Consider the following 24,357-nt stretch of genomic DNA (forward strand, 5'->3'; position numbering starts at 1 on the left):
GAGATAAATTAGGACTTTGGGATTAGCAGATACAAACTACTATATATAAAACAGATAAACAACAAGGTTCTACTGTATAGCACGGGGAACTATATTCAATATCCTGTAATAAACCATAATGGAAAAGAATGAGAAAAAGAATGAATATCTATATATATAAAAGAATATACATATATATATCTGAATCACTTTGCTGTACACCAGAAACTAACACAACACTGTAAATCAACTACGCTTCAATTAAAAAAAAAAAAAAGTTGCTTCCCAAATCTGTGGTTATGTCTCTGTTGTATCTACATCCTCAGAGCCATTAGAGGGAAATCACCCATGCCAAAGTTGCTATCTCTTAATCTTAAGGAACAAGAGATTAAATAAACAAAAAGGGGAAAACTTAGCAATTTTTGGTTTGAAATTCGAAAGAAAAAATCAGCACCCAAGCATCCCTGAACATCCACCACAGGGAGGCGCTGCAGAGGGCCCAGACCAGTACACTGCTTGGTGGCAGGGTCTTTAGCCTGCAACTCAGTCAAATTGTGTAGTTGTTACTCTTATCTGCCACCATTGACGGAATGCTTCCTGTGTATCAGCCATCCAGAGGCAGTGGAGTAAGTGCCAAAAGCCAGAGCCAGTCTGCCTGGTGGTGTGACTTCACCTCTCTGTGAATCCCTTTCCTCGTCTCTAAACGGAAATCATAAGCACCTAACTCATAGAGCGTTATGCACAGTAAACTAGATAACATAAGGACTTACAAGAGTGCTTGGCATTTAGTAAATGCACAAAGCTATGATTTACTGTTAGCTGCTAATCGCTTTACATGCATGATCCTATGATCTAGGGGCTGTCATGACCCCTACTTTATGGATGCAGAAAATGTGGCTAAGACAACCAAAGAACTTGGCCAAGGTCTACTGTCATCATGAAGTGGTGGGGCCAGGCTGACTCCAAAGCTGGCTTCTTCCACCTTACATGACCTCTCTAGATCTTAAATTGAACATACAGGGTTAGAGCGGGCAGAGAACCATATAATACATTTTAAAGGAGCTCTCCAACCACAACAAAAAAGGGCTGAAACGAATCGCTTTGGCTTTAAGGGTAAACTTCGGGTACCTGGAAAATTCACACTGATATTCTGGTCACCTTGATGATGCCAGGTAAATAAAGTGTCAGGGCTTCCCTGGTGGCGCAGTGGTTGAGGGCCCGCCTGCCGATGCAGGGGACACGGGTTCGTGCCCCGGTCCGGGAGGATCCCACGTGCCGCGGAGCGGCTGGGCCCGTGGGCCATGGCCACTGGGACTGTGCGTCCGGAGCCTGTGCTCTGCAGTGAGAGGCCCACATACCGCAAAAAAAAAAAAAAAAAAAAAAAAGTGTCATAGGATTTACCTTCCTGCCAACATGCTTAGCTGTGGGGTTGATTGGCTTAAGGACCGTTTAAGAAAAATATCGCTGCTTGCTTGTCACTCTGGCAGGCTGTGGGTACATATAAAATCACCATTAAGATTCTGGAGGGCCTTAAGTCACTTACTGAGGCCAATCTCTATAAAGTTCATTGAACCCTTAGCAGTTCCTTCAACCCTATTCCAAATCCCAACCAAATCTATCTGAGGGAAGGGAGAACCTATAAAGCACAGTACTCGGGTCAAGTCAGTCGTGCTCAGACCTCTCTCCAACCCCACGCCCCGCAACTGGGCTGTTACCAGGGACTGCTAACCACCCCTGTAGTGGACAGACCTCAATATTCGGAACTCGGTCCCCTTCTCATCTGCCCCCTCAGCCTCTCAGAGGCCAAGTTCAGGCCTCTCTCTGTGCTTGGCAATACCCCTGTGTCACCTTAGGAAGAGAAAGCAAACCGGAAAGAAAAGAAGATTATCAAGATTTTTAGTTCCTGACTTAGGACACAACAAATAGATTTTTGTCTACATCAGACTCTTAGGATGCAAGGAGTGTTGTGAAGATGGGAACATTTTATTTCCTGCCATAAAAAGAAATCTCTTTTCATTTATGACACAATGAAGTCAATAAAGAAAGGGCTTCATTATAGTCAAAAGACCAATGAATCGCCTTTGGAGATAATCTCTGTATAAATAAAATATGCCAACAAGGTTGGTTTAATCCCAGGGGTTTTAAACTGCATGTTTAAAACCCCTTTATGCGCTGGCACCCTGCTGAAGCCAGTGACCTTCAAATTATTAAGATGTATTTTAACTGCGGGAAAGGCACGAATCGTTTCTGGATTTCTAAGCTACTGGTTATAGCAGCAACGTTTTGTTTTGTAATGCTCTTATTAGAAAGTTAGATTTTCTAATATCCAGAAAAAAAGCATTTATAAGGACATTTGTGTTTGACAACACGCACATTTGGAAAAGCCCTTTCAACACGCTCTAGGAATGGGCGAATTTCGTGACCTGAGTTCTGCCTTTAAAAAGCTACCCATAACGAAAATCTAAAAGAATAAGTGGCATAATACAGTGAACAGAATTTGTAGACGACATATTGTATGTAAGGCTTCATTAATAACTACAGCAAAAATCTTATTCAAGCTTATTGTTTCAAAAGGATATCCCAAAGTGGGAAACACTAGATTTTGTGAAATACTTGTAGATGATAAGAATAATATGGATCTTAAAGCACAGAAATCTGTGCCTGCTTCAATATCTTCGAAGACAGAACGCTAGAAGGGGGCCGATAGCTAGGTTATTGCATTCAATTACTCTTTATCCTCCCACAGTAACCATGGGAGACCAGTAAGCATGGAACATTTGATTTTGAAAACCCATTTGTGAAAAATATTGAGTCAAAGCCTGAAGTCTCTCCTTTCATTCTCCTGAAGAAGTCACAATTTAACTTAACTGGAAGAAAATCCCCCACTTTTCTCATGCATCATACATGGGGCAGGTACCACAATTTAAACATTTCCTAATAAAAGAATTGATGTCACTTCTCTAGTGATTGGAACTTAACCTCAAAAGCACCTCTTTCCTCTTGGATAATAATACTTTTGCGTGTGGAGTTCTTTCTCATGTGGCGGGATAACTAACCTTAGCCACCACACTGGCTTTACAATTTCCACATTTTACAGAGATGTAGGTGAGACCAGGGGAAAAAAATGTCTTCATTCTCACACCACTGTCTTTGCCACTTAAACCAGAACACCCTGAAGATTCTAAATTCCTAAATTTCAGTTAGAGTTAGTAAAACTGATAACTCGAAATTCCTCAAAAATTCCTATAGACTGCTGTCTCCAAGAGATGAGTATCGAAAGGTTAGCAAAAGGTTAGCAAAGGTTAGCAAAGCTTTCCTTAACGTTTCGTTTATTTATTTATTTTATTATTTTTTTTTTGGCGGTACGTGGGCCTCTCACTGTTGTGGCCTCTCCCGCTGTGGAGCACAGGCTCCGGACGCGCAGGCTCAGCGGCCATGGCTCACGGGCCCAGCCGCTCCGCGGCACGTGGGATCTTCCCGGACCGGGGCGCGAACCCGCGTCCCCTGCATCGGCAGGCGGACTCTCAACCACTGCGCCAGCAGGGAAGCCCTCGTTTATTTTATAATACTTTTTAAAAGTCAGTGTAACTCATTGACTTCACTTATGCTTTGGGATTTCAAGACCAGAGCTGTTTATTTGTGAATTTAAACCTCAGCAGAATCACCCAAAAGTTGGTGATTTAGTGTCTAAATTTATTCAACATTCAACATATTTGTGAGTTGCTCCTCATGGCATTTAAATCACACAGACCTACTTTTGCATAGGGGACGGAGATACTGGTGGTGGGGTGGGGGAGGAGTCTTTTTCTTAGGAAAGAAGAGACTAAATGACTAGGAAACAAAGGTAAGAGGAGAGATTTTTGTTTTGCTATGGAGGAAACTTCAACAGAAGAATGATGAAACTCTCTCATGGAGGATGAAAAAGAATTTAATGGAAAAGCAAGTGGTCAGTGCTAGTGAGAGAAGAAGAAAATGATAAAGAACAACAACTCAGAAAAAATTTAAGAGAACAGTCACACGTATTTGAAAATGTCTTGATTTAATGAAGCAAAATCCAAATGAGGAGCCTGAAGTCTTGAGATATCAGGACTGTCAGAGCAGCATGCCAGGAGGTGGCAGAGACATTTCTAAGCATCTGGACTTTGAAGTCACACAAAGATTCCAGTGCTAGCTCCACCATTTGTCCACGTAACCTCAGGGAAATTAAATGATGTCTCTGAGCCTCAGTTTCTTCATCTGTGAAATGGGGATACTGATTGCACCTGTTTCCCTAAGGTTGTAGTGAAAAATAAAGCACATAGTTTTAATCAATAAATGCTCAGTAAGTATTAGATGACGATGATTTCTGAAAAAGGTTAAGTGTAAAATAAGTTCTAGGATCAGAGTATATTACACATTTTACAATGATGACCTAGGAACTCTATTTTGCAACAGTTCAGTACCTGAATTTTCAGTCTCACCCTGTTGCCTACATTTTAAATGTATATAATGGTTCAGTTTACCGGTCATTGTCTGGAAATATCTTTTTTAAAAAATCAGTCATAGCAAATGAGGGGTTCAAGTGATAAGGTGATACATCTAGGGCCCAGTAGTCTTTCTTATTAGGCTTTGAACAAAGATAAAATATAAGTGAGATCCAGTGGGCAGAATAAGTATTCCATAGAAGCTCTATAAATATCCTACTATTTTTAAGACACAAAAACAATTAGATAATTCTTAAGGTAAATCATTTTAAATGATCCCATGGAGGTCTCCAAGAAAGAAAAATTGTGCCGAAACCTTTAATAGAGTGAAAAAAAGTGTGATTTCAAAAAAAAATCGTGTTTTCCTTATATTGATTTTTCCTATGCAAGACATAGTTGCACTGTAATAACTGGAAGAAACCTTGAGAATAAATACAATCATGGATGGATTGTTAAAGTAAAATTCAGACTACTTTACAAATTTAACTATTAAATAGGACTATGAACTTTTTAAAAAAAAATTTTTTTTTAATTTATTTTAGGCTGTCTTGAGTCTTCATTGCTGCGCGCGGGGGCTTCTCATTGCGGTAGCTTCTCTTGCTGCAGAGCACGGGCTTTGGTAGTTGTAGCTCGAGGGCTCTAGAGCGCAGGCTCAGTAGTTGTGGCTCTTGGGCTTAGTTGCTCCGCGGCATGTGGGATCTTCCCGGACCAGGGCTCGAACCCGTGTCCCCTGCACTGGCAGGTGGATTCTTAACCACTGCGCAACCAGGGAAGCCCCGGACTATGTACTTTTGTTTAAGAAAAATAAGAGACTGTGATCAGGTTGAAAGATTTTTAAAGAAAGGTCATGTAGGGTAACTTCTTCCCAGTTAAGGGTGAAATAAGTTTTCTGTCTAGGCATGCCCCTAGTGAAGGGTATTGCTGTCTATAAAAACCTGAGAAAACAGTGAAAGAGCAGTCTCACTTTTGGTTTCGGCAGGTAAGTCCTTTCACGCCACAGTGCATTACAGCATTTAAAGTAATTCATTTTCACAAACGTGTTACAACTCATCAAGGATGCACCTACTTATGCCAAGGGAGGCCCAACTGGATACAATGGATTTCTCAGTCAATGGAGAATCTGAAGACATTTTTCCTTCCATGTACTTCTACCACCAGTGAGTAAGAATCAGGAGAAACTCACGTTGAAAGAAATGTCTTTGGGTTGTGAGTATTTAATAACTTGGTGATTAAACAGCCTGCCGGGAAATGAAGCAGAGAACATTCAAAAGCATTTCTGGTCCAAGACAGCTACTCAGAGGTGTGGCAAGGCAGGCACGATTGATGGCATTTTCTGAGGATTCCGGGGAACTGAAGTCCTAAAGTCCAAGCCCGAGAGCATGGCGAGGTCGGCTGCACCCAGTAGATGTGGATCAGTGTTTGGGACAGTCTTAACCTGGGGACCGTGCAAATGCTTGCTCTCCATGGCTGCCGGATTGAGCGATATCATGATTTGGGAAGGAAAGCTTCCACAGCTGACACTTCTGGCTTCCTTTAAGCTTTCCAAAGTGTTTTGACACATACCATCTTATTTGATCTTTTTTAAAAAATTAATTAATTAATTAATTTTTGGCTGTGCTGGGTCTTCGTTGCTGCGTGCGGGCTTCTCATTGCGGTGGCTTCTCTTGTTGTGGAGCACGGGCTCTAGGCACACGAGCTTCAGCAGTTCTGGCACGCAGGCTCAGTAGTTGTGGCTCGCAGGCTCTAGGGCACAGGCTCAGTAGTTGGTAGTTGTGGTGCACGAGCTTAGGTGCTCCGCCGCCTGTGCGATCTTCCCAGACCAGGGCTCGAACCCGTGTCCCCTGCATTGGCAGGCGGATTCTTAACCACTGCGCCACCAGGGAAGCCCCTTATTTGATCTTTAACACCGCGTCGTTTACAAGTAGGGCAGACATCCTGTTCACTTTGCAGATTCTGGAAACTAAGGCTCAGAGAGGTCAAGGCATTGACCAAAGGTTTCATGGCGGAGGCAGGGCAAAATCCTTGGTGTTCTGATTCCCCATCCAGGGGGAAAAGAAACTAAAAACTGAAAGACAGCCCAAGAAGTATCTCACCATTTAACATTTTAAAATGGATTTCAATTGCCCAGCTACCCAACAGCTGTGTTTGTCAGCTGAATCAATTCAGAGGAAAGTCTCCCAGGCATTTTTCAGAGGGCAACAGATACTCTAGGTGATGCAAGAGGAAAATGATTATGCACAGCTGCTGTGCAAATCTGGCCGATTCAACAAAACTTATTCCCTGAGGACGGTGGGCTGATTCCTGTCTGCCACCTCTCAAAGGCAAGAGTGCAATCTCCTCCAGCAACAATAAAGGTCAAGGGTCAGCAGAGAAGAATGAACGTAACACAAAACCTATCCCATCTGTATGGGAATCATTCAGCGGCCACAAAATGATCCAGTAGGATACTTACCCAGACACGTTTCTGCTATCGCTCTCTCTTCTGTGTGGCAAGCTTTAGCGAGAGAAGCTGACCAGAATGGAGAGAACATGGCCAATGCCAGCAATATCTAATGACTTAACACATAGAGACATAATGGGCCAAGTAAGTCCCCGACCATAACTGCACCGAGAGAAGATGAGCAAACAACCGTAGCATTCCTCCTGGGTACTCAGAGAAGGACTGCGCCTCTGAGCTTCACAGCTATGATCTTTTAAGAACCCTGAGGAAGATTTGCTGATATTTATCATTCATTCATTCATTCATTCATTCAGAGAGTTTGAGAATGCCTACTACATGCCAGGTATTATTCTAGCACTAAGGAGACATCCACCTGCCTTTAGGAAGCTCTCATTGTAGTGGGGGGAGACCATAAACAAACAAGTAAAATATATGGTATATTAGATGATGAAGAAAACCATCCTGGAGAATGAGGCAGACAAGTGGGCTGTGCGGGTATGTGGGAGGTGGCACTTAATAAAAGTAGTGCCTCTGCTTACAAAAGAATAACGTCAAGAGGATGAACGTATAAGATATCTGAAGATAGGTATTTACAAGTACAAAATGCAAGCCAGAGGAAGAGAGTTCCATCCTGGCAAAATGGAAAGGGACGCAAAATAAAAATAGTGGGAGACATCTTCAAATCCCTCATGGCATCTGTCACAGCAAACCCGCTGCTGAACTTCTAACGTCTATGGCATTTGTTAGGAATTACTAGTGTCCTCCACAAATCCCTATCCCTAACAGTAACTGAGTGTTTCCTGTTTGCACCAAGGACAAATGAAACAGACACCAGATCAAGAACATCTCCCCAGATCTCCACACAAACAGCCTAAGAACCCAAACTTCCAACACTAAGGTAATCGATATTTTCAGAGTAAGGAATCTTAGTAGAAATCTTAAAAAAAAAACAAAAACAAAAACAAATCACCCAGTATTTCAAATTGTGATTTTTTTTTTTAAAAAGAGCAAGCACAAATTACCTATCAGAATGAAATTTAGTCCAAGTAGATTGCAAATACATTAAGTACGTTTTCCCCTTTTCTTCTACTGTTTCTTCCCTTCCCTCTTGTGAATCTACACTATATGAACTCATAGTTATTTGTTCCCCTGAAAGATGATTTCATTACATGGCAGATATGTAAAGGAGTATAGATTTCATTAAATTACCCTTAGTTAAGGCTCTCGTAGACTGGGCAAGCTTGAAAAGGTTATAAAAATAATATTTTGTCATGGCTGTCACATAACACTGAGAACAAAAGAGAAGAACAATTAGCCCACTGGAAACGGGAGTCGTGTCTTACTTACCCGGAATAGGAATGATAGGAATACTTTCATTGGAGACCACCCGAGGGGAACTGCTATCTTCCACATAGAAATGAGCTGTCTGAAAACATTTTCTGTACAGGAAACAGAAAAACATGCAAACAGTGAGAGAAGGGAAATACACTTTGTCTGAGTTCACCATCTTTCAAGTCTTTCAGATTCTCCCAGCTTTAAATTTCACCCAGCACTGAGTGCAGACCCATGGGAAAGTAACAGGATACAAGAAGGACAATATCCAGCCAATTGGAAGAACCCCAAATAGCTGAAGAATATCCATTTTTTATTATACCATACCCATCCTCAGGGTTAAAAGGGAAAAAACTTAGTAGTGAACCACGCAGAAACATGAAAAGTTGGCACGGACTGTGTAAACCTGCTGTACAAACTGCTAGTCCCAGCCCACAATATTCCCAAATTCAACCTGCTCCAGAGGAAGAATTTGCTATTCTAAACCCCTAGCGCCAAGTTCAAAGCACACCTCAAACCCTCCCAAATGCAGTCATCAAACAGCCCAAGCACACAATAGCAGCACATCGTTAGCTCTCAGCGAAGGCCCTTGGAGCCCCAGACAACTCTTGAAGGGGGTCAGAGGGCTTCCAGGGGGCAGGCACTCAAAATCCCAGGCCCTGGCCAGACGGCATGGGAAACAAGGAGCCGAAGGCTTGAAGTGTCAGCTGCTTGTTGGGGCTTCTGTTTTGTTTTTACCTGGACTTGAGACAAAGCAGGGAGCAAACACTGGTCATCACAGGACAGGCAGTGAAAAGAAAAGCCATCGGCAGCTCACTCAGCTTCTGCTTATTGCTGCCGGCCGGCAGGCCCTCGGCTTTCCTGCAGCCACGTCACTGCTCATTGCGGCCCTAATGAGCTGCCGGAAGCACAGGCTGAATATTTAATGAGGCTGCTCAGCGTGAATGGCTATTGTGACCAGAGAAGGGTCCCTGTTCATCTGGCAGAGGGGCTTCACAATAGCTGGCCCCACTGCTGGGTCTCTGAGCCAAGCAGGCGGCATCCTTCTGGTGCTTGGTGTCCCTGGGACCCATTCCACTCCTCCGGCATCTCTCACCAAGCCCCACTTACACCCACCGTAGCTTTGCTTTTTCGGGGGGCGTAGTCCCACCACTGGAATTAAGTCAACTTTTCTTCGGAACTGTCATCGCTCATCTAATCAGAAGTACCTGGGGATGATTCTGTTGGGTGTACCATGTTGCTATGAAGCCAAAGAAAAGGGGGTTGGGGGGGTGGATCCGAAAAATCATGGAACTCTAGAGAGCACAGGAGATCTTGGTGGAAGTGAGGAGGCCTCCAAGTCCTCCGGATTATTCCCCCGCAGCTTTACACGGAGCGATCAGAGCCACGCACAATCAGAAACGATCGCGTGTCACGCTGTGAAGTGTGTTCCTGTAAGCAGTGCCTATTTTCGGATGGAGAGCAGCTCTACCCAACTGTACACCCGGGCATGGCCCTAGAAGCGGTCTGGATAGCTGCTCCCTACCATTAGCGGATCCTGAACTGAGATCACTCCCACTCCGGGCACATCTCACGGGACTGCTCTCGCAGCGCTCTGAACAATGATTTTTTTCTATGAATTGCCTGGCATTTGTAGTATAAATAATAGAACACGTTTTCATCACTCACTGTCTAGCTGCCTATACCTAAATTTGGAAGGAACAGTCAGTCTGACTTACGCTACATGGACATGCAATGTACAAAGTATTTTAGGGCTGTGGTAGTAACGGAATCTTCTACTGAATGTAAAATGATGCAAATCCATGTGAAAAAAACCCATGATTTTGTTGTGTGAGGTAATAGTTTCTTTCTGTTTCTAAGCTCGTCAGCAAGTTTTCTCTTCTTGGATTCTTCCCCCTACGCCCCTACCCCAATTTGCACAGATTTCCAGAATATAACACTAGAGTTAAAACACATTGGATACGGACTTCACAAACTAGCTAGAACCCTAACCACCCAGCGTCACAGCTAAGGAAATTCTACTTTTGTTAAGATACTGACCACTGAAGTATTTACTGCTATAGGACGCTGAAACAAATGGCACACAGTTTACCGGCTCAAACTTAAACTAAGTGAAGAAGGAAAAAAGCCCAAAAAAAGACACCCCACAACAACAACAAAGAAATAACTATTCGAAGACCACAATTACTCTACCTGTTAAATTTCTAAGATATAAAGCATTAGTAAAAAGAATCAGTACCGGCCAAGTGACTGTTAACGTCAAGTGACTTGGAAAGGATAAACGACATGGTAGGTTCTTTTTCTGGCAGAAGGCAGGCAGACAGTTCACCCAGACTCTCCGTTCCATGTAAGGCGAGAGGCTCCACATTCTCTTTGAAAAAAGCAGTGTGGGGCTTCCCTGGTGGCGCAGTGGTTGAGAGTCCGCCTGCCGATGCAGGGGACGCGGGTTCGTGCCCCGGTCCGGGAGGATCCCACGTCCACCGGAGCGGGGGCGCCCCTGCGCCGTGGGTACCGCAAAAAAAAAAAAAAAAAGCAGTGTGTACTGAAACACATCACATGCTAGTGCCCCATGTGTGGCTGTTTATAATGGATTTTCCCTGGAGCAAAAGAACTCTGTGATTGCCAGAGAAGAGCACAGCACTGGGATGAAGGTCAGAAACCCGGAGACACAGCTCCCTACATCTGCACCTTGATGCAGGTCATGCGGGCTTTCCTCCCACCCACGGACTCGGGTGGGCACCCAACTACAGAACTTGGGGGCAAATGTCTTCCCTTAGAATAAAGGTTTCAGTGGACCCACTGAACATTTATTCAGCACCCACTACACAGCAAGGAGCATGCATATAATGCATTCTTATGGCTGGAAGCCTTAAAAACACCTCAAGCCTGGCTAAACATTTGAGTAATGTAGAAAAGATTGTGTGCGTACGTAATTCACAATCTCTGCAGAAAAATTAGGAAATAAATACAAATGAACAAAAAGGAAAATCAATTAAAGTTACCCTCATCCTTCTCTGAGTAATCTTCACTATTAATATTTTGGGGTATATCCTTCCACACTTTTGCTCACTTATCGACTGTTCCTTGATCATTGACAGTGAGGGGCTGGGAGCAGAGCATAAACAAGACAGACGAGGTCCCTGCCCTCGTGGCAGTTTACAGTCTCTTGGGGAAATCAACAACAAACAAGCAAACAAATAATTTCAAATAGTCAAGAGCTACGAAGAAAATAAACAGGATGAGGTGGTGATAACTCAATGTGGGGAGGTGAAGGAAGGGACCTCAGCAGGAGGTGGCATCGGAGCTGAGAGCTGACTGGGGAGGGCCAGTCGTGGGAGGGTACAGGGGGAGACCATTCTAGGCAGATCCAGGAGCTGGTTAAAAGAGCCTTGGAACAGAGTAAGCTCATCCACTGCAGGAACTGAAAGGAAGCCAGACTTAAGAGCAGGGAAAGAAGTGGACCCAGAGAGGTGGGCAAGAGCCAGGTCATGCCAGGTCGAAGGCCACAAGCTTCACTGGCATCTGCGAGCGATGGAAAGCCAAAGGAGGCCTTTAATCCACGGACTGGAACGGTCTGACTCATCTCCTTTGAAGCGCTCACTTTGGCTGCTATGTGATGAACAGAGTACAGAGCAGCAAGAACGGAGCCAGGAGATCCATCAGGGGCTACTGATGTAATCTCACCCAAATACAGACAGGCAGATCAAAATGAGGTCATATTTATATGGATCTCCTTGATAACAAGTATGAACTGACATCTCACATTAATGTCTCTTCCACTTCAGGGATGCACTACACTGTTAAGATATTTAACTTATTATCTCTTGAGTAACTATTGACTGGGGGTCTGCTTTGGGCGAGGGACTGACTACGGTGCTCAGCTGTGGTCACCTTTTCACTACCAGTGACCACACGGAGATGAACACTCTGGGGGTACAAATTCTACACTGTGAGTTTAAAATCTAAGAAAAGGGGCTGGTTCAGAGTCGTTATCACATGACATTTTATTTAACTTGCTCATCTCAGAAAACTCTCATGAGAGGGTTTTTGTTTTTTTTTTTTTCTTACCTTCAGCAGTATCCAGGAATAAAAATGGAAAGGCAGTGATTTTGGAGAAGAGGAAAAGAAAATGGAAGTTTTAATGCCTCTAAATGTCTCAACTGTGATGTGTTCGAAGAGGCAGTCTTGTCTCTAATTCTGAGCTCAGAAAAATGGAGATAAAATTTCTGAAAATGCCCGAGTGTGTCACCAAGCATGCAATTTCAAAGTTCTATCTAGGTCCAATTCACTTTCAAATAACTGACTCTAAAACCCCTCATTGAATGAAAAAGATTCTAGGATCATCAAGAGCCATTTTCTAAAATTATTTCTTCACAGTGAGCATTTGTTTATGCCAGTACCTTAAAAAGGGAAAACTATAAAGTAGATCATGTTTGGAATAAAAAAATACATTTTCAAGTTTCACTACAAATAACAGTCCGATGGGTTCCCACCATAAATTCTGTTTTCACCGCTTGCCGCGTTCTTCCTTTCTTTCCTTTTTCTCTGCCCACCCCACCCCTATATATGTGCTTTAAGGAACTGAGAACAGATCTTTTTTTTTTTCATTGACCCTGACTGGCTTAGTAATGATCCAGATTAGTTAGCTTCTACTTTGCCTCATCTACCTTTGAGCATGTGTGTTCCTGACACTCTGAGTTTCCCAATTTAGGAATTTAAGTCCACCTTAGTTTTGGAGGGTCCTGAAGTCATTCAGCTCCCCCCCACCAACCCATGCACGCACACACGCGCACCCCACTGAAGTTTCAATCACGCACTGGTTATCACCCAGCGGCACGTATCTCTTTGGTTAGGGAAGCTTTTAAAATAGAGAGGGCTTCCCGGGTGGCGCAGTGGTTGAGAGTCCGCCTGCCGATGCAGGGGACACGGGTTCGGGCCCCGGTTCTGGAAGATCCCACGTGCCGCGGAGCGGCTGGGCCCGTGAGCCATGGCCGCCGCGCCTGCGCGTCCGGAGCCTGTGCTCCGCAAAGGGAGAGGCCACGACAGTGAGAGGCCCGCGTACCGCAAAAAAAAAAATAAAATAGAGAAAAACGGTCCCCGAGAGTCTCCAGCACTCTAGGAAAGCCCTACCAAAATAAAACAATCTTGAATGGCAGGCACCTTAAAAATGCCCAGAGAAGACTCTAGATTTTAAAGGGTCCCCTATGAGAGAGGAAACAGTATTAAGAATTCAAGGATGGGGACGTCCCTGGTGGTCCAGTGGTTAAGACGCTGCGCTCCCAATGCAGGGGGATGGGTTTGATCCCTGGTCAGGGAACTAAGATCCCTCATGCCGCACGGCGCAGCCAAAAAAAAAAAAAAAAGTTAAAAAAAATAGAATTCAAGGACGTTAACATACTCATCTCAAACACAGAAAGAAAAACTGTATTGCATATACTTGAATAAAAACATGAAAGGTCTTCTGCTTTGTTTCTGTTATAACATAAGTTTCTCATAAATAGGATGGAATTCTCCAAGTTGGAGCCAAGTGTTCTGCCACTGTATGGAACAGAAGTCTCAGAGCACAGAAGAAACTCAGATTTCTCAAAAGAAAGTTTTTCCTCCTAAAGCCACCTTTTAAGCCACCTTTGTGGCTTTATGGCTCTACTTGTCTGCCAGCAAAATAAATTTTAGTTTCTATGAAGGAATTGAAGTTGTCGATACTAACTTTACTATCAAGCAGTTCATGATGTTCTGATGTCCTGAATTCCAGGCGTCCTTCCACTTGAACAAATTTGAAAACCACCGAGTTAGATGGCTTTCTAAACTCCCCCTCCCCGGCCCATGAAGCAAGTACCACGAGAGAGTTCCATCACACGTTCACTGAACGCTCCCAGATGGATGCAAGAAAAAGACATCCCAGCTTGCAGGAGATACTTTTCCTCCGTTCAACTTGAGGGGAATCTGGGCCAGAACGAAAATGAAAGGGGAGATGTGAGTCTCTGGGTCCCACTTCTCCTATGCCTCTCACAGACTAAGCATCTCTCACCCTGAATGAGAGTCTACCGTTTAACGGTATGCATGTTTCATATGACACAGCCCCGGAACACAAGCCAAATGCTTCTGGTTCTTGACCAAAGATGGTCAACTATGTGTATCTCACAGGAAGTTCTAAGTAGAAAAATGGAAACAAGCTTTCTATATTACTCTCCATTACGTCATCCCTTTTTAGAAAACGAACATGGGCTCATAGTTTAAGATTTCTAAGAAAGGCTTGACTAGAAGTGGAAAGGATAATGTACTATATCATCTCCAGTAGTTGATCAGAAGTGAATCCTGGCTAGCAGCTCCCTGGTCTCAAGACCACACCCTACTACCTGTGGTCCAGACCCATCCAGTGTCTGAAGGCCTCGTGGCAGGAATGGGCACGTATGCATCAGCCTGGCTTCTAAAAACCCACAGACACTTAAAGCTGACAGTCATGAACAATGGGTCTCGGACTGAAATTTCTAAAAATAACTTTTCATTCTTTCAAATAAGGCATATATTTTGAAGAGAGACTTTTTCAAAAATCAAAAATTCTACTCTTGAGAAAGCACAGCCCATGTCAAAGTACATCTTCTAGTCAGGATGCAGTAGATACCAACTGAGATCAGTAAGTCATCAATGCCAATTCCCGGAGCTCCCCACCGAAACACACATGCTGCCAGCACAGGACAGGCTGGTGGGTTTAATTGGTTCTCTTGACGAATGAAATACACACACAGCTACTCTGGCAGTGCTTTATAACTTAATAAATAGATTCAAGTTACAGAGGCTTCCTATTCAAACAAAATGCAGCAAACTACAAAGATAAGCAGGAACCCTCTAGACTCTCCCTTCCTTGCCTCTCATTTCTTTCCAGGAATCTGACACATCTTAAGGCAGAACACTCAGTGAGAGCAAACTTCTGCAGAAAGGCTTTCCTTTCTTTTGCTCCTGTTTTCCCAGGTACCTGCTTAGATAACCTCTGATGTGTCCTAACAATTTTCTTACTTAGACCTCTTTCTGCCCCTCGAACGGGAAGCTGGGAATAATTCAGGTGACTGATACTTTTCAAAAGCTAAGTGCCGACCTCCAGTCCAGGAAGACTGAATATTGGAAATGTGTGGAATTCCACTCCGTATGGCTCCTCCGAAGGCAGAAATCCAGACCCGCTTACAGGAGAAATCTGGCTCAAAATGGGCATCCCTTTGGCAAGCTTGAGATGTCACCCTGTTGTCATCCAGGGTCCTCGGCTTATAGTAACACTGCCCTTAGCATCAGTATGACTGATGGGGCCGGGGCGAGAGCAGTATCACAACACGATGTCTAGACTCCTACGAAAAACCCGGGATTACAAAATAACCAAATATTGATATATACGGATAAGGAACCAAGTCACTGTCCTCAAATTGAGCTCAATGGTTTTATAATCACATCGCAGTGACAAGGAGTTTGTCAGTGGTGTGCAGCTCAAAATGCTAATTGCAGGCTAGAACGGGCCACTGGCTGAGCTGCTGTTGAATATTAATTAAGTAATCGTAACTGATTTGCATACTGCCCTCATCTAAATTTACGGCGGCACGCCCGCTAATAATCCCGTTCATTCTCACGCTGTTGAGTACAGAAATCACGTTAGTATTTACTTTTGTAAATGGGGCTGTTGTAGTAAACCGTGTATGAATAATAGCCATTTATAAATAGAAAGTGGGAACACATTCGCATGCCTTCCAGGAAGATGACTGAGGGCTGTGTTAAAAAGACATGGATTGATATATTAGGGCAAAATGTTTCAAGAAATGGAAGTGACAAAGACAACAATAGAAGGAAAAGTCTGTGGGCGTTGATGGGCTTTTCTTCAAAGAGGAGGGTCTGCTAGAAATAATGCGGGGGTCCCGCTTGGAAAAGAGCCCAGTGTAAGTTCTGAGCTGAGGTGTTTCACATGCAACCACTCACTTGTGGTTAAGTTTCCTTTACTGCATGTTAAATGACTCTGTTTGTAAAACTCAGTTTATACTTGGAGTATCTTTTCAGGAGGGGATCTTCTAGAAAAAAGAATTGAGGGCTGTGTTTCTCATTTGCATATTCTCCAAACCGTCAGAGAGACATGGGATCTGACAAATACCAATGTCCTTGTGCGGATAACCTAATGGCATAATTCACATCAGGGCTATCCTGGAAATCCTGGGACAGATGGTTGTCATAACCTGGATCAGTGGGGCTTGTCAGGTGTGAGGAGGAGATGATGGGAGGAAGGGAAGAGAAAAGCGAACAAAATTATGTTGAAGCTGAGTGGGGTGGGGTGACAGAGCAGAGAGATATTAAATGAGGAGAAAGTGTTTTGAAATATTTTGGATCTCACATGGGTAGGAGAGATGTGCCGTTCAAGTCTCGTTACAGCTCGAAGTGACAAAAATCTGATTTCTGCGGTGAGAATTTTATTGGAGGATACAGACTGCCTACAATTAACATCTTAGGAAGGTGGGAGCAAATTAACAAATTATATCCACATCAGTGGTCTCAAGGCAACATACCTCCTAGCTAGATATTAAGTTTGCCAAGAAACCCTTGCAGACACCCTGAAGTACTGGTAACGCTTTCCAGGAGATAAGAGAGGAAAAGGTCACTTCATAAACCACATTTTGACAAGACTGAGAACCTGAACAGGGCAGTTTGTATGTTCCAGCTGCTTTTAAGGAAGTGAGCTCTGGAAAGTCCTTGCCAATACTCCCAGCTGTTACCCAGAGAGAAGGCTTTGAAGTCATCTCCCGTTTAGTTAGGACCCTGGCCTGGAATGTTCTCCATTTCTGGACTGAGGCTTCAGGAACTCTTCACCTTATCTTGCCACTGTTTTAGAGCCCTGACACAATTCCCCACTGACTGGGAGGGTTAACGGGGACAGGATGGTCCAACTTCTTTTGGGCAGGAGCTAGGACAAGGAAATTCACATTTTATTTATTGCACATATGATTCAGTATCTGTATCATAAAATGGTCTGGTAAAAACCTTTGGCAACTACTTATTTCATTAACATACTGACTGAACTAAGTCAGTCAGGCTTTTGCTGTAAGAGTCTTATTTTAAGGATCTAGTGAGGTATTACGTGCTTCTTCACTAAACAGTCCCAGATTGCAATACTTTTTAAATACCTGGGACCATCTGGGGAAAAAAAAGTTGATTCAGACATCACACTATCAACCGGGTTAAACTCCAAATGATTTAAGAATTTCACATTAAAATTTGAAGCCATAAAAGTACCTTAAAAAAAGTAACCTCAGAATGGGGAAAGATTTTCTAATGACGACTCAAAACTCAGAAACCAAAGAAGAAATTTATGGATAAATCCAATTATATCAACATAAAAGAAGCAGCATAAACACAGTTAAAAGGCAAACCGCAAATTAGGAAAAAAATATTTGCCACCCATATTGCTGACAAGAGAGCTCTCCCTTAAATAGAAAAAGACGGACAATGCAAAGGAAGAATGAGCAAAAGATAATTTACAGGGGCTTCCCTGGTGGCGCAGTGGTTGAGAGTCCGCCTGCCGATGCAGGGGATACGGGTTCGTGCCCCGGTCTGGGAGGATCCCACATGCCGCGGAGCGGCTGGGCCCGTGAGCCATGGCCGCTGAGCCTGCGCGTCCGGAGCCTGTGCTCCGCAACGGGAGAGGCCACAGCAGGGCCAAAGGAGTGAGGGGCCTGCGTACCGCAAAAAAAAAAAAAAAAAAAAAAAAAAAAAAAAAGATAATTTACAGAAAAAGAAATACAAATGGCACAGACATATGAAAGATGTTTAGCCTCACTTACAATAACAGAGAACACTTTATTAAAACTACACTAAGACACCATTTTTTTTTCCACCTATAAGGTTAGCAAAAATGCTGAAGTTTGACAACACACTGTGCTGGAAAAGCTGTACGGAAATAGGCAGGCTCATGCGTTACTAGTAGAAGCCCACCTTGGTGTCTCCCCAGGGAGAGCAAGATGGCACCATCTATCAAAATTACAAATGCACGTAGCTCGTAATACAGCCAATTTCTTGAATTTATCCTACAAATAGACTCATCCACTTGCAAAATAACATATAAAGTTATTCACCACACTATTGTTTGTCATAACAAAAGACTTGAGAACAACCAAAATGACAGCCACAGGAGACTAGTTAAACAAATCACAACACAACTATACAAAAAAATATCGTGCTTCTGTAAAAAAGAATGAGAAAACTATATATGCATAGAGAAAAATCACGTTATGTGAAAAAAGAAGGTTTATGACAGTGTATGCAGTATTCTCCTCTGTAAAAGGAGATAAGGGGATATAGGTTCATATACACACACACACAGACACACACACAGACACACACACACAGAGCAACCTTTAAGAATAGACAGTTACCTAGTAGTAGTGGTTACCTGTTCATGATGGGGTAGGAAGCACGGTTTGGTGGGTGGGTGATGGCATGGAGATCTTGGGGTATATATAATTTTACACTTTTTGACTTTTGACCCATATCAAGTATTACCTATTCAAAATCCTAAAAAATTGAAAAATTTACAACTTTTTTGAAAAAGTAAATACTTGGGTCTGATTTTTATTGTTTTTTCTTCCCACTTCTGGGGAGATAATCAGCGATCCCTTCTTACAGCCTTGGTCCTGCTTGGTGATTCCGTCCACCCTTGGACTGCACTGACCCGCCCTCCCTCCTGACGTGGGAGAGGAGTGGTTAAGGCCAGTGAGGTTAGACAAGGGGGCCAAGAGGAGCAGGGGCCCCTGTCCCCTGGAAGGCTTCTTATAGAGCAGCGGAGGATGCAACTGGGTCAGGGGGCTCCATAAAAGCTCCTGGGGATAGAGTAGGGGGAGGGGAGGGGAAAGTGGGCTGGCTGGAGGTCTTCAGGACACAGAACCCTCAGGAGGAGTGAGGAGTGGCAGGCTCTGGAGGGAGAGAGTATAGCAGGGTAGCCAGCAGAAGGAAGAGCGGAGACTTGAGAATAGGTCTTTACCAGGCCCATATCTTCACCATGGAGTAGTCAGCACAGCACGTGGTGCAGTGAGAAGAAGCGACATCGCTAAGGACTCAGACCACAGGGGTGGCAGTCCCCACTCGGCCACCTGAGCAGGGTGGCCCCGACAAGTAACTTCTCAGAGCCCCGGTTCCCTCATCCTTTAATGGGGTAATAAATTTCACGCACTAAGCATTTTACACCTATTACCTCATTTACTCTTCACAGCCCCGTGACAAGGAACGATCACTAGACCCATTTTCTAGATGAGTCAGTTGAGGCTCAGAGGGCTTCGGGAAGTAACTCAAGGTCACAGAGCCAGGAAGAGGTAGAGCTGCAGTGAGAGCTCACAACTCCCTGAGCCAAGGTCTGTCTTAGTTGCTATTCTATAAAAAAAAGTAAAGTCAAAGACATGATTCACAAGTAGGTGAATTCTATAAATACTTGTAGTTTCCCAAGATAGTTCTCAACTTCTAGACCTACATAAAACTGTGCTTCCCCCAAGCTTCTGGCACTCAGAAGTACAGAAGATACCAGAGGGACTGAAGTGCTTTATAACAAAACATAGCCTCTCAGGATCTAAAATATATCTCTAATGAGCACACTCCCACATTTGGGGCCAAGTACAAAAATTAGACTTAGTAACAGTCTAACAGTCCACTTGGCTATGGCATCATTTCTGGAAAGGACTTAGAAATTGGAAGAGCATTTATCTTTGTGCCATCCACGAGGTAATGCTGGCTTTTAAAAGTGTTACAGTCAAAACCACATTATATTTATAATGAACTGGGCATAAAAGTTAGGCATTTAATTGATGTTCAAGGTCTCCCTCTTAAGACTAGATCTTTGAATTGAAAGTTTGTACAGAGGGGTTTCTCTTTCAGTTTTTACCCTTGGAGTGTTGAAAATGTGATTCAAAATTGACGACTTCAATAAGTAAAAAGAGATCACAGAAAGAATAATTACATTACCAGCGTCAGCAGTTACTGCCTTTCTCTAAAAGGCCAAAATTGCACCGTTGACCTTAAAAGAAGAGGGATCATAGAATTTCTCATTAATCTTCCATATTTCTTATACTATACTGTCTTAGGATAGGTATACGTCTCATAGGTATCCCTGATTATAGTGGGTGGATGTCTACAATTTCATCTAATAATCTGATTTACCCACAACCAATGGAAACAAATAATTCCGTGTAAAAATTCTAATGTAAATTCAATAAATTGGTTCATTGAAAGTAATAAAGGACTACTCACAACAAAATATTAATTAGTGAATTATCCTAACTGGCCGTTTAATATTAAAGTATTAATTACCATATTAAGCAGAGTTTGCCTAGATAAGCCTTACAAAAGTATTATCAAGGGCTCATGTGTGGTGATTAAAATTACATAATCCCGACTTCTAAAGGTTTATTATAAATCTTTCCAGGACAATAATTTTTTCAAGTATTCAAGCTATCGAGAACTTTTATTTATTTTTTTAAATTTTAGCCTTCTTAGGGAAAAACACACGATGTAACCCCATTTAATTCTTTCTTCCCTTCCTAGTCGTCTTCTTTAACTCTTCTACAAATTTAGGTTTCTACAAGATATTTTTCACTTATAAGGCTAAATGCATGCATAAACTGTTTTTTTAAAGCTCTCAAACATGCAAACATCTGAAATTTCAGAAAGAAAATGGATGCAACAGACATACAGACACATAAACACAGAACACACCCCCATCCTAGAAACAAAAAACATCCCCCCAAATGGCAAAATCAAGCAAAGCAAGCACGCACAGGACATAAATTTAGTTGCTACCAGCTACCTGCAAGCTGCATTGGTATTTGCAAGTCATACTTTTGGGAGCTGGGGTAGAACAGGTGAGTTTCAGCACCATGCTGTCTAGAGGGCTTTAATCCCCATGGCAACAGAACAAAAATCCGGCAAGCCAGTCCCGGCCAAAGAGACCCCCCACCCCACCTTAAGCTTGACTGCCCCTCACCTGCTCCCCTTCTCTCCTCTCTCCCCAGAAGAAGGCACTTCATGGAAACGTCTGGGAAAGCCCTTGGACTTTATTTTGTTACACCCTCTAAATGGACAAAAAACAAAAGAGAACAGGTGTAGCAGACAATACTTTCAAATGGCCACCACGAGTTCTACCGATTCCCCCTCCCACCTATCACAGACAAATCCCACCATCAGGCCTCACTGGGGGCATGTTCCATAGGGAAAGGTTACACACAATGATATCTGGGCTTCTTAAGGTCTTTTATGCTGAGGTAAGAAATGGGAAATGGGAACTTTGCTCCTAAAAAGCTGTCTTTAGGTATTAGAAACCTCCATCACCCCTGGTGTTAATGGAAGGTAAAGATATCACCAACCTTGGCTGCGTGAACACAGCCTGAAGGGGCTAGCGCGCCACGGCTAGCTGGGAATGAGTCCGGGAAAAAGTCTGGAGCTGCCGAAGAGACAAGAGACTTTTTCTTGCCTCTTTGTTTCCTGGTGCGCCAGGAGAGGGGATTAAGAGAGCCGCCTAAACAAGCTCCAGAGATGGGCGCGAGCCGTGGCTATCAGCGCGGACCTCACAGACGGGCATGGGACGCTAGGGCTGCTGCTGCCGCCACCAAGAAGCCTGTGTGCGAGCACAGGTCACTGTCCACACCTCCCCTCCCGGGAGCCCGTGCAGCCCGCCACTGCCAGCGTCCCGGGATCCAGGGACAACTTCCCCAGGAGAACGCATGGCGCCCTCAGGCTGGTGAAACGTCACGCTGGCCTCTGCCGCCGCAGGCTCGCCCCACATCCGTGTCCCTCTCTCCCCCAAGCCTGAGTGAGCCAGAGCCCCCGAATCAGCTGCTCCTTTAACCCCGTCCTGTCTGAGAGAAGAGCAGACGCCCTCCGGCGACCTACACGCAGAGGCGGGGCCAAATCCAAAGCTGAGCCCCGGGAGCTGTGCGAACAAAGAAGAGAAAGGGAAATCTCTCCCAGCAGCCTCAGGAGCAGTGGATTAAATCTCCACAATCAACTTGATGTACCCTGCATCTGTGGAACACCTGAATAGACAACGAATCATCCCAAATTGAGGAGGTGGACTTCGTGTGATTTTCTCTGTATAGTTTTGCTTTTACCATCTGTCCTAGGGTTCTGTCTGTCCTTTTTTTTTTTTTTTTTTCTTTTTAGTATAGTTTTTTAGCACTTGTTATCACTGGTGGATTTGTTTTTTGGTTTGGTTGCTCTCTTCTTTCTTTATTACTTTTTAATTTTTCTTTATTTTTAATAAATTTTTATTTTTTATTTTAGTAACTTTATTTTATTTTTCTCTTTCTTTCTTTCTTTTTTTCTCTCTTTTCTTCTGAGCCATGTGGCTGACAGGGACTTGGTGCTCTGGCCAGGTGTCAGGCCTGAGCCTCTGAGGTGGGAGAGCTGAGTTCAGGACATTGGTCCACCAGAGACATCCTGGATCCTCATAATATCAAACGGCAAAAGCTCTTCCAGAGATCTCCATCTCAACGCTAAGACCCAGCTCCTCTCAATGACCAACAAGCTACAGTGCTGGACACCCTACGCCAAACTAGCAAGACAGGAACACAACCCCACGCATTAGCAGAGAGGCTGACTAAAATCATAATAAGGTCACAGATACCCCAAAACACACCACCGGATGTGGTCCTGCCCACCACAAAGACAAGATCTAGCCTCATCTACCAGAACACAGGCACCAGTCCCCTGCACCAGGAAGCCTACACAACCCACTGAACCAACATTAGCCACTGGGGGCAGACACCAAAAACAACGGGAACTACGAACCTGCATCCTGTGAAAAGAAGACCCCAAACACAGTAAGTCAAGCAAAATGAGAAGACACAGAAACACACAGCAGAAGAAGGAGCAAGGTAACAACCCACCAAACCAAACAAATGAAGAGGAAATAGGCAGTCTACCTGAAAAAGAATTCAGAGTAATGATAGTAAAGGTGATCCAAAATCTTGGAAATAGAATGGAGAAAATACAAGAAACATTTAACAAGGACGTAGAAGAACTAGAGAGCAAACAATCAATGATGAACAACACAATAATTGAAATTAAAAATTCTCTGGAAGGGATCAATAGCAGAATAACTGAGGCAGAAGAACGGATAAATGACCTGGAAGATAAAATAGTGCAAACAACTACCGCAGAGCAGAATAAAGAAAAAAAAATGAAAAGAACTGAGGACAGTCTCAGAGACCTCTGGGACAACATTAAACTCATCAACATTCAAATTATACGGGTCCCAGAAGAAGAAGAGAAAAAGAAAGGGACTGAGAAAATATTTGAAGAGATTATAGTTGAAAACTTCCCTAACATGGGAAAGGAAATAGCCAGCCAAGTCCAGGAAACACAGAGTGTCCTATACAGGATAAATCCAAGGAGGAATGAGCCAAGACACATATTAATCAAACTATCAAAGATTAAATACAAAGAAAAAATATTAAAAGCAGCAAGGGAAAAACAACAAGTACCATACAAGGGAATCCCCATAAGGTTAACAGCTGATCTTTCAGCAGAAACTCTGCAAGCCAGAAGGGAAAGGCAGGACATATTTAAAGTGATGAAAGGGAAAAACCTACAACCAAGACTACTCTACCCAGCAAGGATCTCATTCAGATTCGATGGAGTAATTAAAACCTTTACAGACAAGCAAAAGCTAAGAGAATTCAGCACCACCAAAACGGCTTTATAACAAATGCTAAAGGAACCTCTCTAGGCAGGAAACACAAGCGAAGGAAAAGACCTACAATAACAAACCCCAAACCATTAAGAAAATGGTAATAGGAACATACATATCGATAACTACCTTAAAGGTAAATGGATTAAATGCTCCAACCAAAAGACACAGACTGACTGAATGCATACAAAAACAAGACCCATATATATGCTGTCTACAAGAGACCCACTTCAGACCTAGGGACACATACAGACTGAAAGCGAGGGGATGGAAAAAGATATTCCACGCAAATGGAAATCAAAGGAAAGGTGGAGTACCAATTCTCATATCAGACAAAATAAGACTTTAAAATAAAGACTATTACAAGAGACAAAGAGGACACTACATAATGATCAAGAGATCAATCCAAGAAGAAGATATAACAATTGTAAATATTTATGCACCCAACA

At 43.3% G+C, this 24,357-nt stretch overlaps 1 protein-coding gene across 4 annotated transcripts in view; it reads right to left on the reverse strand.

The window, feature by feature from the left end:
- PTPRG (protein tyrosine phosphatase receptor type G) overlaps positions 1–24,357 on the reverse strand; it is a 761,444-nt gene that overhangs the window by 53,634 nt on the left and 683,453 nt on the right. For 3 of the 4 annotated variants that reach the window (XM_024124118.3, XM_024124116.3, XM_024124115.3), the window contains 2 exons: positions 21,206–21,292; positions 8,230–8,321 (listed from right to left, as the gene is read on the reverse strand). In XM_024124118.3, coding sequence (XP_023979886.1) covers positions 8,230–8,321; positions 21,206–21,292 — 179 coding nt within the window. The remainder of the gene's footprint in view (positions 1–8,229; positions 8,322–21,205; positions 21,293–24,357) is intronic. The other variant, XM_024124117.3, reaches the window with a different exon arrangement.

Source organism: Physeter macrocephalus, chromosome 18, assembly GCF_002837175.3.
Source record: "Physeter macrocephalus isolate SW-GA chromosome 18, ASM283717v5, whole genome shotgun sequence".
NCBI classification, from domain to species: Eukaryota; Metazoa; Chordata; class Mammalia; order Artiodactyla; family Physeteridae; genus Physeter; species Physeter macrocephalus.